The sequence below is a fragment of the Ceratotherium simum genome, chromosome 34 (assembly GCF_057802395.1).
Source record: "Ceratotherium simum simum isolate JZ-2026a chromosome 34, ASM5780239v1, whole genome shotgun sequence".
NCBI classification, from domain to species: Eukaryota; Metazoa; Chordata; class Mammalia; order Perissodactyla; family Rhinocerotidae; genus Ceratotherium; species Ceratotherium simum.
In genome coordinates, this window is record NC_141933.1 from 23,334,718 (window position 1) to 23,348,399 (window position 13,682).

The window sequence follows — 13,682 nt, forward strand, 5'->3', positions numbered from 1 at the left end:
TCCGTGTCCCGAAAGCAAGCCACGGAGCCTGTCGCTTTGAAGTGTTCTCTGTAAATCAAGCTTCCAACTCTCTAACAAACGCACTGCCTTAAACGCCCTCACGCTTGTGAAAACACGCTGGAACTCCGGTGCCTGAGTCTCCGTGGTACGCCTCAGAAGAGGCATCAGCAGAACCGTGATCAGCACACGCCCTGGTTCACCACACTCTGCTCTGGGCACCCTCCACGAAAGGGACCGCTGTCTTCTCTCTTCGACTCCCCATGCTGTTGGCCATCACCCCCAAAGATCCCCGGATCCCCACATGCAATCTTGCTGGGTTTCATGGGAAAGGGAAGGAGGTTGACAGTTTTTATGCCTAGAAGTTTTACTTTTTCACGCGGAACCACACCTCACGGGTTTGCCTGTACTTCTGATCCCTTAGAATCACCACACCCGAAGGGATTTCAGGAAGTCATCTGGTCTATTCTTCTGTCTCCAGGAAGGACCCGCAAAATCACTCCAGATGCTGGAAGACTGCTGGTTTCTCCTCTCTGAAAAATTCCCAAATGGAGAGACGCCTCTGTCTCGCCAGATTTCTCTAAAAATTCTTTGGAGACACAATAAGAAAGGTCTGTTGCATGGTTTCTCTGATACTCACATATGAAATACTGTGTTTAAACTAATTTTTATTTAAACTAGGATAATGAATTTAACTATTACAGAAATGATAAAGGCTATAGGAAAAAAACCAGAAGAAATGAAGATGGCTTGTTAGGGAAGAACAAGCAGGGGAACATTCTGATTATATTGAATCCCAAGTGCCAAGGTAACTGACCTCACCTAGTTGACCTCGTGAGATCATTAAACCTACAACTGCAGAATATATACTCTTTTTAGGTGCACAGAGAACATTTACCAAAATAGTCCTTTTACTGGGCCATATAGTCTCAATAAATTTCAGAATAATGAAATAATATGGGGCATATTTTCTAACCACAGTGGAATCAAATCAAAAATCAATAAGAAAAAGATAACTTTAAAAACTGACAAAGGGCCGGCCCCGTGGCTTAGCGGTTAAGTGCGTGCGCTCCACTGCTGGTAGCCCGGTTCGGATCCCGGGCACACACCAACACACCGCATCTCCAGCCACGCTGAGGCCGCGTCCCACATACAGCAACTAGAAGGATGTGCAGCTATGACATACAACTATCTACTGGGGCTTTGGGGGAAAAAATAAATAAATAAAATTTAAAAAAAATAAAATAAAATAAAAACTGACAAAAGTAAGCAATATACCTTTATATAACTATGAGTCAAAGAAGATATTATAATAGAAACTAGAAAATACTTTAAACTTAAGGATAATAAAAATATGACAAACCGAAACTTGGGAATGCAGCTAGAGTAGTAATTAAGGAGAAATTTACAGCTTTAAAAGCATATATTAGGAAACTAAATATTGAGATCAATGACTTAAGCTATCAAGTCAAAAGCCTAGAAAAATAACAGCAACTTAAGCTCATGAAAGTGGAGGAAAAAATTAATCAAGAGTAGTTACTGAAATACAGAACAAATATACAATAAAGAAAAATCAACAAAGTCAAAAGTTGATTCTTCGCAAAGATTAGGACATTGGTATACCTCCAAGAAGACTGATGAAGAAAAAGAAAGAAAACAAAAATTACCAATATCGGGAATGAAAAAGAGCACACCATTCCAAATTCCATAGACTTTAGACAATAAGATACTATTATAAATGGCTTTATAGCAATACATTTTACAATTTAGATGAACAGATTCCTTGAAAAACACAACTTATCAAAACTAACACAAGAAGAAACAGAAAGTCTAAATAGTACTGGGGCCATTAAAGAACTGGGTCTGTAATGAACATGCTGGCGCGCTGGCTGAGAAGAAAGGGCACAGGGAATGGGCAGTGTGAGAAGCTGTAAATGTCAACTACGGTCTCGTGACCAAGCTACAGAAGCAAAGGAAGTAGCACTGTGCATATTTTCTCCTTTCCTCATGTATATATACACCAATTTATTTGTCTCCTCTTCTTTTCCCATTACTATTTGATATAAGAATTATTTCTATAATTTACTCAGTTTATACAACGTACATGTATTTATACAACTTACTCTTTAGATGTTTGTGGATTCCTCAGTTTCTTGAGTCTGTAAGTTTAATGTCCTTTGCCAAATTTTGGAAGTTTTCAGCCATTATTTCTTCAAATACTTTTTCAGCCCCACATTCTTTCTCTTCTCCTTTTGGGACTCTGATGACATGAATGTTATATCTTTTGTGATTGTCCCACAGGTCCCTGAGGCTCTGTTCATTTTGTTTTCTTCAATCTGTTTTCTCTCTGTTGTTCATACTGAATAATTACTATTGATTTATCCTCAAGTTCACCAATTTTTTCCTGTTATTTCCATTCACCTATCGAGCCCACCCAGTGAGTTTTAAATTTCGCTTACTGTAATTTTCAGTTCTGAAATTTCCATCTGGTTCTTCTTTATATCTTCTGTTTTTTCATCAAGCCTTTCTATTTTTCCATTTGTTTCAACAGTGCTCATAACTGCTTATTAAAGGATTTTTTTATGATAGTGGTTTTAAAATTCTTGTCAAATAATTCCAACATCTGTGTCATCTTGGTGTTGGCATCCGATTATCTTTTCTCATTAAAGTTGCAATTTTCCTGGTTCTTGGTATGAGGAGTAATTGTGGATTGTATCCTGAACATTCTGAGTATTACTATGAGGTGCTGCTGTCTTTCAAATTTTCTATGTTAGCAGGGAGTTCAGGTTCAGAATGCACATCCTGGCCCACTTTTGTGGGCTGTGGATTGCATATCAATTTAGTTTTCAAAGACTTGATGGGGCTCTTCCAGTCTGCCCAACTTGTGTGCTACCTAGGGACTAATTAGAAACGTAGGTGGTATTCTACGTCATAGTTTATTTCTCGAAGCTTCTGCTGTGTTGATTCTAGTCAGGTTCATGCACGGGCTGCTTTGGAGGGAGAGGGGGTGAGTGTGCCCAGGACTTCATGCACAGATTTAAAGGATCCTCTTTTCAGCTTCCTCCTGCCCATAATCTTCCCTCCGCTCTCGCGCTGGGAAGGGAAGAGGTGCTGCCTCTTTGCTGTCTATTGCTTGGTGCAGGCTGGGGACGGTGGACGGGACTTGTCCCCAACAGTCTCTGCACTTGCGTCTTTGCTGACGTTCACTTACTGCAGGGCATAGACAGTTAACTGGGTTCAACTCCACTGTCTCCACAGTGGAGAGGCGGGCAGGGGAGGAGTGTCGTCTCCTGTTAGTGCAGGACGGGGATGATCATCAGGGCTCTGCATGACAACCTCCACAGTCACAGCATCTAGCTGACAGAGGTACTTACCGCTTTTTTCATGGAGTTTGCCTGGCATGGAGTGGGTACAGGCAAAAGGGTTCCGTCTGCAGGGCTGCCCTCTTCCCAGGCCTTTGGCAAGAAAAAGTGGGATTTTCTTGTTTTGTTTGTTTTTAATCTGTAGCTCTAAGTGTTATGGCCTTCTCCAGCACTGAGGGTAGGGGAAGGAAAGAAAGGAGGGAGGGAAGGAGGAGGGGAGGGAGGAAAGGAGGAGGGGAGGGAGGGAGGGAGGAAAGGAGGAGGGGAGGGAGGGAGGGAGGAAGGAAGGAAGGAACTCATTGCCAGGGCACCCCTCAAGTCCTGAGGTTCCTAACCACTCTGTCTTCTTTTTCCAGGAATAGGGTGAAATGTGCTTACTCGATCTTGTCCAGAATTGGAAGTCTACAATTTATCCATTAAGTTACAGAATATTCAAGTAGAACTGTGACTAAATTAAAGAATTAATAATTACCTAGAGATTGATATTATGACTATTGGGACTTTGTGTCTCCCCTTTTGGGGGAGAGAATGATGTCTTTATATGTAGAAAGGATAGCTGCACATTCTTAGTAGAAGAATCGAGTTGTTCCCATTGCTGCATGGAAGTTCAAACACCTGTAGAATGGTGCCTACGTATGCCGAGTGGCCCCAGGGGTGGACTGTGCCATTTATTAAGCTATTGTCTCGCAGCCCCAACTCCCGCATCTGCATTCTGCTTTGTGGTGCTGGGGCTGAGACTCTGCAAATACTTCCCCTGTGCTGGGTGGCTTCCTGTTAGGTTCTGTCAATAGGGGGCACTAGAGAGGGCCTGGAGAAATGGAGAGGGTGTTACCTCCTGTCTGCCTGCTTTCCCCGACACTGGCATTTCACCCCAGCAGCAGCAGCGGTTCTAGCCTCTTTCAGCATTCCAGAACCAGCCCCATCTGGCCCCCTCAGAAGTACCAGCACTGGCCAGCCAGGGGCCCCTTCTCGGAGGTCTAAGGCCCAGCCCCGGGTAGGGGTGGGGGAGGGGGGTTCCTCCGAGCATCCCGGTTCCAATAACCCCGACCTCTTCCCTTCTCTCCTTTGCTCCTTCCCCCCTGGGGTGGCAGATGCTTCCCGGAGTTATGATCTCTTATACCCTCAGTGTTCCCTTCTTGTTTTCTCAGCTAACGCCTTGTATTAGAAAATTTCATATATTAAATTCATTCTATTGAAACAACTAGCATGGATTCCATTTTCCTGACTGATATGGATTCTTACTTGTGCATATTAGAATATGAAGGAAAATGCTCAAGTGTTTTTATCTTCAACAAATGAGTATGAATGGTACAGAGGGGAAAATCAGAGCAGTTATATTACGAAGTTCTTACAGGTGGCACGGCATGGGGAAAACAGCTCTACAATGAGCTTTAAGCCTATTAGCGCCACTTACTAACTGGGTGGTATCGGGCAGGTCACTTTTGGGCTTTACACAGTTTATGGATGGGCCTCATCCCTAAGCAAAAGTGAGCAAGCCAGATTATCTCTAACTCTCTTTCCAACCTGAAACTATCACTTTATTCTCAAGAAATCACCAGTAAAACCATCTGGACTGGAGTTTTTTTTGTAGGAAGATTTTGACAACAACAATTTCAATTTCTTTAATAGAGGGTTATCTACATATTCTGTTTAATTTTATGTAAGTTGTAATTTTCAAAGAATTCTTCCACTTCATATAAATTTTCATAATATTGTCTTAAGATTCCTTTAATGCCTGTAGGATCTATAGTGACAACCCTTCCTTAATTCCTTTTCATTCCTGATACTAATTTGTGTTCTCTGTTTCTGAGTAGTCTGGCTAAGGGTTTATGGGTTTTGTTAATCTTGTCAAAAAGCCAATTTTGTGATCTGTTAATTTTCTCTGTTGGTCTGTTTTCTACTTCACTGATTTTACTAGCTTCACTTGCCTTTACTTTACTTATCTTTACTCTTTCCTTCTACTTGCTCTGAGTTTAATTTACTCTTCTTTTCCTAGCTCCTCAAAGCAGAACAAACTTAGGTGACGGATTTTAGACCTTTCTTCTTTTCTAATATAAGCATTTAATACTACAAATATCCCTTAAGAACCACTTTAGCTGACCCCACAAACTTTTTCAGCTTTGGAATATAATTTACTTACAATAAAATCATCAATTTTAAGTGTGTTCTGACAAGTGTATATAGTTGTATAACCACCATCACAATCATAATCTGGAACATTTCCATCATCTGAAAAGTTCCTTCTTGCTCTTGTCAATCCCATCCATCCCCTACCCCTGACAATATAGTTTTTTATACTCTAGAATTTCATATACATGGACACATACTTCTGCATCTGGCTTTGGTCACTTAACACAACGATTTTGAGATTTGTCCACGTTGTCACATACATCGGTAGTTCATTTCTTTTTACTGCTGAGTAGCATTCCATTGCATAGATATTCCACAATTTGTTTCTCCACTTGCCAGCTGATATATCTAGTTTTTGGATCTTACAAATAAGGCTTTGAACATTGAGTACAAGTCTTTGTGTAGACATATGTTTCTATTTCTTTTGGAAGCTGGGTCATATGAAAAGTGTATGTTTAACATTATGAGAACCTGCCAAACTCTTTTCCAAACAAGCTGTTCCATTTTGCATGTTTACTAACAACGTTTGAGAGTTCTAGCTGCTCCACAGCCTCAGGAGGATGTGGCACTGTCAGTCTTTCAAATTTTATTTAGTCATTCTAGTGGGTATACGGTGATAACCCACTGTGCTTTTATTTTAGAATTGCCCTAATGACCATGATGTGGAGGATTTTCCAAACGTTAGTTTACACCCCTATAACTTCTTTCATGAAGTAATTGCTCAAATATTTTGCCCGTTTTTTATTGACTTGTTTTATTATTGAGTTGTCAGAGTTCTTTATATATTTTGGATACAAGTCCTTTATCACATATATGTTTTGAAAATATTTTTCCCAGTCTATGACTTGCCTTTTTTTTTCTTAGAAGTGTCTTTTTAAGTGTTGTTAATTTTCATGAAGTCCAATTTATCCATTTTGGTGTCTTTTCTAATTCATGCTATTTGTCTCCTATTTAAGAATCATTGCTTAGACCAGGTACACTAGGATTTTTTCCTGTTTCCTTCAGGAAGTTTCATAATTTGAGTTCTTGCATTCAGGACTCGGATCCATTTTGAGTTAAATTTTTATATACAGTGTGAGGTGAGGGTCATGATTATTTTTTGACATATGGATATCAAATTGTTGCAGCACCAGCTAGTGAAAGACTGTCCCATCTCCACTGAACTGACTCAGGTGCTTTGCTGAAAATTAATTGACCACACATGTGGTCTATTCTGGACTGTTTATTCAGTTTCACTGATCTACACATCTAATTTACACCAACACCACAGTGTCTTGCCTACCGTAGCTTTACAGCAAGTCTTAAAATAAGGCCGTCCTGCAACTTCGTTCTTCTTTCTCAAAATTGCTTTCGCTTTTTCAGGTCCACTGTGTTTCCATTTCAATTTTAGAACTGGTTTGTCAATTTCCATTTAAAAAAAAAAGGCTTCTGGGACTTTGACTGGAATTGCTTTGCATCTATAGAACAATTGGGGAGAATTTACACCTTAATAACAGTGAGTCTTTGGATTCTTATGCATGAAACATCTTTTCATTTATGAAGTTGTTCTTCAGTTTCTCTCAGCAACATCTTTAGTGTTCACTGAAAATATCTGGTACACATTTTATTAAATTTTTCAAGCATTTCATTTCTAACACTATGGCAAGAGTATACTTTTTATAGCTTTTTGAAAATATAGTTAGTTGACATGCAATAAACTGAACCTATTTAAAGTGTATAATTGGAAATGTTTTGATATCTGTTACACCAGTAAGACCATCAATCTAATTAAGATAATGAACATGTCCATTTCCCCTGAAAGTTCTTTGTGCCCCTTTGTTATTCTTCACTCCTGCCCTTCACAGCTCAACCCTCCCCACCCCTTCTCCAGGCCACCACTGATCTTTCGATCACTAAAGATTAGTTTGCATTTTCCAGAATTTTATATAAATGGAATCCCCATAAAATATGCTTATTACTGAGCAGTATTCTATTGTAGGGATATACCACAATTAGTTTATTCATTCAACTTTTGATAGACATTTTTTTTCCTCCAGTTTTTGGCTATTACAAATAAAAGCTGCTTTAAATATTAGTGTACACATATTTGTGTATACATATACTCTTATTTCTCTAGGGTAAATCCCCATGGGAAGAATGGCAGGGTCACATGGTAGATCTATGTTTAACATTTTAAACTCCCAACTGTCTTCCAAAATGGCTATATCCAGATTGTGGATCACAATAAAGTGGAAATGCAAGCAGGCCAGAATACTTTGTTTCATATCTTTCATATGCATGCTGGTAATGAAGATTTATTCACTCATCAAACATTACTGAGTAACTGCTGAATGGAATGAACTGGATTAGGCATAGAGGATACAGCAATGAACAAGAAAGCCATGGTTCCCGCCCTTATGGGGCCTACGTTCGAGAATAAAAGCAGACACTGAACAACACACTTCACAATTAATTATTTGCTTACAAGGAGGTACAGAGTGCTCTGAACCTAAACTAGTCTGGGACTCTGAAAGCTTCTTTGAGACGGTGACATTTGGGCTGAAGGCTGAAGGAGGAGGAGCAATTAACAAGATAGCTACAACCCTAACACTGTGATAAGCGCGACAAAGAGGCAGCACTAGGTTCCAACATAACTCCCCTATGATAGAAATTTGTGTGCACTGATTTATTTAGTCACTTAATCAGTCAAGCCTGCTCCCAATTCCTGCAGGACAATAATCCTAGGCTTTGGCATAAAAAACAGACTTAGGAGCTCCATCATCTTCTGTCTTCTGACTCAACACAAAACTGGGTATCCTCTCCAGAAGAGAAACGCACCTTCTGAATAACGAAAACAACAGCCAACCTTTCTCATGACTCGCAGTAGAATCCGAGTGGACAATGAGGATAACAGCAGTGGCCGTGGTAGCAGCAGCTAACAACGGTGTCGTGAACAGTGAGAGCACACCGCCCACCACACAGCAAGTGTACTCCCTGAGACCTTCCCTGTGGTGGGCACTACGGCATTTTATCCAAGGTACATGAAACCTAACGAAGTACATTTTGTTATCGCCATTTTATACAACAATAAACTAAGACCCTGAGGGATTGAGTAACTTGTCCACGGTCATGACCTGGTCAGTGACGGAGCAGAAACCTGGGCCCAGAGCTATTCTAACTATGTCCATAAAATGAATTACGATGCAAGAAATAACTTTGCAAATTTACCCTAAAGCACCAATGCTAGGGATGCCTGAGAAATTTATTTGATTTCCTCAGCATCAAGATAATTTCGTGATGGACAACTGGTATGCTGCTGGTTCTCAGGACTACTTTTGAGAACCAGTAGTCTCTGACAGGGCAGAGTCCTCAGGGAAGGCAGGAGAGCATCAGGCAGACCTGGATTTAAATGCCAGCTCTCCCACTGATTAGCTGTGGGACTGTAGGCAAGTGATCTTACCTTGCTTAGTCTTAGTCAAGAAGGAGAAAAACAACAACCGCCTTGCAGGTCTGGGAAAAGATTGTGAGCAATGTATGTGAACACCCAGGGCATCGAAAGGAACGCAGCCAGTTGTACACAGACGGTAGTTATGGAAGTTGTGCCTTTCAGAGCATCTGGAGAAGATTCCGATTAATGGAGACGAGGCGTTTTCCTGCCGCCCCCACCCCCCAGCTGTGTAGTTACTTCTGTAGAAGTACGTGGAACCCAACACAGGTCACCAGAGGAAAGAGGAGAAGATCCACGCTCAGTCCCTCTGGGCTTTGTACCTCCTCTCATGAACACATTCTTTGTTGCTTGAAACAAACTCAAAGCTGAAGGAGATCCCAGGTTTCAATACTCATGCGATCTCAAGGTTCCAGCTCAAGGTTGAAGAGAATACTTTTGATCCGCCTTCCTTTCATCAGGCCTTATTTAGACCAACTGAAAGTACGGAAGAGGTAGCACTCTGCCCGTCTCGGCTGTATCATTCTGAAGGCTCCCTTTTACCACAAAAATAAACACATGGGTCTAGTTTGAAGCCATTTGTGCAATGAAGAGAGAAAATACTGGCAGAAAAAATTGGTCTTTTGCCATGAGTTGGCTAGAGAAACAAGTATGTAATTTGCTTTTTTAAAAAATGGGAATGACAGGGGCTGGCCCCGTGGCATAGTGGTTAAGTGCTCGCGCTCCACTGCTGGCGGCCTGGGGTTCGGATCCCAGGTGCACACCAATGCACCGCTTGTCAGGCCATGCTATGGCGGCATCCCATATAAAGTGGAGGAAGATGGGCACGGATGTTAGCCCAAGGCCAATCTTCCTCAGCAAAAAAAAAAAAAGAGGATTGGCATGGACGTTAGCTCAGGGCTGATCTTCCTTACAAAAAAAAAAAAAGGGGGAATGACAGTCATTCATTCGAACACCCTAGATGTGATGATGTAAAAGACACCTCGATGAATGAAAATAAATCCAAAAAGGTGAATGTATGTTTTATTAGCTACTCTCATGCCTTTCACTGGCCAGTAACTATATTGACTAGGGTATCACACATCAGCCTATTTCACAACAATTTCTTTTACACTCATATGGAACCATAAAAAATAGATACCTAGGAAAACTTGAACTTTTAATTTTTTGGTGGTGGCAGTGGTAGGGGGATTCCTATTTCTTCCCCTTAAAATCCACTTTTAATTTAAGGGTTAGAAAATAAACTTCTATAATAAATATATGTACCAAATACAGCTTCATTCAATAAAATGTCACGATTTCTTAGAGCCTCAAATTCAGTGTATCCTGAGTCAACTAAAGAACATGGCTCCCTCTCTGCCAAAGGCAGGGTGACTCTCGGGGAGAAGTTTCACCACTTTCCCCTGGGCCAGTGGAGCTGACTGATTTATACACTCTGTTTCGCTTGGGTCTGATACGCCATTACACCCCTGCAGCCGCGGGCCTCTGCCTGTCGCCATCATGCATCTCACGCACATCCTCTCTGACAGAGCTCATCAATTCCTATTGCTTTCCACCAGGCCTCAGCTCCGGCACTTTCCCCTGGGGAGACCTTTACTGGTCTCCATACTTAACCCCTGAACCCAGCTTAATCCATCAGCCGCACTGAATGAATGGTGATAGAGAACGCTTCTCCCTGAAGACAGGCGGCTAGCCTCTCCACTTAAAACCCAGAAAGAAAGCCATCACCAGGGTCTGCTTTCTGTCTGTCAGTGTCGCCAGCTTCTTCACTTACTGATGTTTTTATTGTTGCCGTGCCCAGCTGCTTGAGTCAGGGGAAGTGCTATTCAAGGAGACATCAATTAAGTGCTTGTTAAATGCTATAGACGCTCTTTTGAAAATGTCCCCCGGGACTCTCCTTGGGAGTTCCCAAAACTGGTGGAGGGCACAGCTGTCATTCTGGAATAGGGTTTCCCCAAGGTTTTAAAGAACAGCTTCATAACCCACACTCCTATGCACGGCTTTTGGACTCTTAGAATTTAGAAATTATGACTTTAGAGAATGAAATATAATAGTCTTTATTAGGAAAGACAAGCAATAATAGGCAATAAACACTAAATATGTAAATACACCTTTTAAACCCTCCTTACCTCATAACCAAACTGTAGCTCATCAGAAGTCAGCATAATGATGTCATCATCAATGGCCAGGACCGCCTCTGTCTCGATTTCATCATAAGGGAAGAAACGGTTACTCAACTTGTTTTCAGCGGTCCTCACAACTTTTAACGGAACCCGGATTTTGGGCCAGAGAGAATCTGGAAAAAGGAAAAGCAAGGTATTTCTTACTCTTCTAACTTTGGTGAGGAGAAAAAGTGGTGAAAGCCTCATATCACAGATGTGATGGAGGAATCAACATACATCCACGGCTCTCACTAAATCCACACGTATAACTGTGCAAGGGGAAATCTTACAGACGCATTTTTATAATATTTTATATTATAAATATTCTTATCCTCTCTAAGTCCTTACAATCCTACTAATTCTCAGTACTGTCTTAACCAGAAAGTACAAATTGGCTTCAGCTCACAGCTGAGAGACAGAGAAGCAGAATGACCGCCCAAGATCATGCTGACAAGGGGAAGAGTCGACCTGGACTGCCTCCTTCTCAGGCCGTGGTTTGAACATCAGAACCCTACGACCTCTGCAAAATACTCTCAGGTAGGTACACCCAGCTCAAAACGTGCCTGCAGCTCTGCCGGGAAACACACTGCATGTGCTGAAGACCCTCAGTGTGCCCACAGCCATAACACAATCACAAACAGCCATCAATGCTGCTAAAACCCGCCCTGCAACGCTGTTCCACTGAATGAGTACAGCTTTAACTTAGCGCTTTGTCCCCGCGGCAGCCCTTCCCCACTGGTTCACGGGGCTTGGTTTCTCATCATGACCAATTTACAGAGTAAGTATCAAATTTCTAGGTCCAATTATGTGGGATTTTCTAGTATACTGAAGAAACACCAACCCATGACTGGCCTTACATTTTTTCCCATTCTACTTTGAAATGATTGAAGCAATTCAACCACAGCTTCCTTATTTTAAAATATTGCATTTAGCATAGCCTGAAATTAATACTTCTTTGGTGCAGTACCCATGTCCATAGACCTCAGGGTTCTTTACAGAGAGCAGTTTGTTCTTCACACAGCATTTGTGAAATAAGACTAGGGACGCTAGGTATCACACTGCTTCCAAAAAGTCCATCACGTAATTGTGGGAAGACCTAGTTTTTGTGGGTCTTGAGGCCCCACAATGCCTGTGGCCACTCCAAAGTCACCACACTGAAGGAGAAGTATGACAGGGAAAATCAGAAGGGAAAAAGGCTGTCTTAACCAACCGCAGATAAAATATCTTACTGCTGGATATTTTACAATATAACCATGTAACACATTGTCGGGGCACTCCCAGGGCACTGGAAGAGGCCTGTGCAAGTGAGAGGCCCTGTAATCAAGGAGATATTTACAGTCTTAAATAAGCCCAGAGCCTGAAAAAGTGGTCAACTCCAAAAGCAGCATGTTTGGGAAAGGACTGAACCAGAGACCAAAGAAATGATGCTATGGGCACTGCCTTTTACTCAACAGTAAGAGTTAATCAGTTTCATTCCTGGCACAGAATTACATAATCAATAATCATCTTTGGAACAAATGGATGGCCACAGGACTGAGAGACTGGAGACCTGAGTTCTGCATCACCCATGGGGTCTTAGGCAAGTCCCTTCTTCTCAAGTAAGAATAAGCAGAGAGAGAGAAGGGGACCCTTATTAAGCAACTAGTACATGCCAGACACTTTATAGATGCAATGCCACTCAATCCTCCTGATAACCCTATGGGGCGGAAATTATGTACAAAGTAGTGTTTACGAGACTCAGAGAGGTTAAGTAACTTGGCCAGCGTTACAGAGCTAATAAACAATAAGGCTAATCATTGAACCTAAACCTGTTTAGCATCAAAGACCAAATAGGACCTGTACTATCTATTGTAGCTTGAAAATCTCGCTTCTCTAGATCTGGAACAAAACAAGGAAGTTCAATAATTTTTGCCAGTAATCATCTTTACTCTTGTTTGCTTCCCAGTCCCTCTTCCAGATAAACAAAATTCCTGTCGTAAATCTACTGTCCAAATCCTCTGTGCTCTTAAAAACTGTTGAGAACTCCAAACAGGTCTTGTTTATGTGGAGGATATGGACACGGACACGGACACACACACACACACACACACACACACACACACACACTTTATGGTATCATAAGTTAAAAGTGAGGAAATTGTAAAACACGAAAATACACAAGCACACGTTCCCTTAGCCAACAGAGTGACGATGTCATCCTGTGTCACGCAGCCTCTGGAAACCTCCACTGTACACGTGTGGAGGAATAAGTGATTTGGTACTCTTATGAAAATAATTTTAACCTCACAGACCCCCTGAAAGGATCTCAGGGATGTCCCGGGGGGCCCTGGAGCACACTGTGAGAACCTCTGTACTAGACTCTCTATTCACGTTTGGGTATCACAATAGGAGAGAAGTACGAATAAACTGGTAAAGAGTTTGCAAGGAGTTATGAGGATAGTGCAGGTACCTGAATCCAGGATTTCTATAGAGTGCTTAACAAAACTAAATGTGCCAGTTGTTGATTTATTGCCTCTCAGCTTCAAATTCACCCTTCACTGCCCTGTCTGATACTGGAACTGGGCCCTGTAAACATGTCCCCTTGTCAGAAGAGGGCGCTGGAGGAAA

General features: G+C 41.6%; 1 protein-coding gene across 5 annotated transcripts in view; it reads right to left on the reverse strand.

Moving 5' to 3' along the window:
- The window catches only part of EXT2 (exostosin glycosyltransferase 2), a 136,439-nt gene that overhangs the window by 25,764 nt on the left and 96,993 nt on the right, over positions 1-13,682 (reverse strand). For all 5 annotated transcript variants that reach the window (XM_087423096.1, XM_087423095.1, XM_087423093.1 and 2 more), the window contains one exon: positions 11,043-11,209. In XM_087423096.1, coding sequence (XP_087279222.1) covers positions 11,043-11,209 — 167 coding nt within the window. The remainder of the gene's footprint in view (positions 1-11,042; positions 11,210-13,682) is intronic.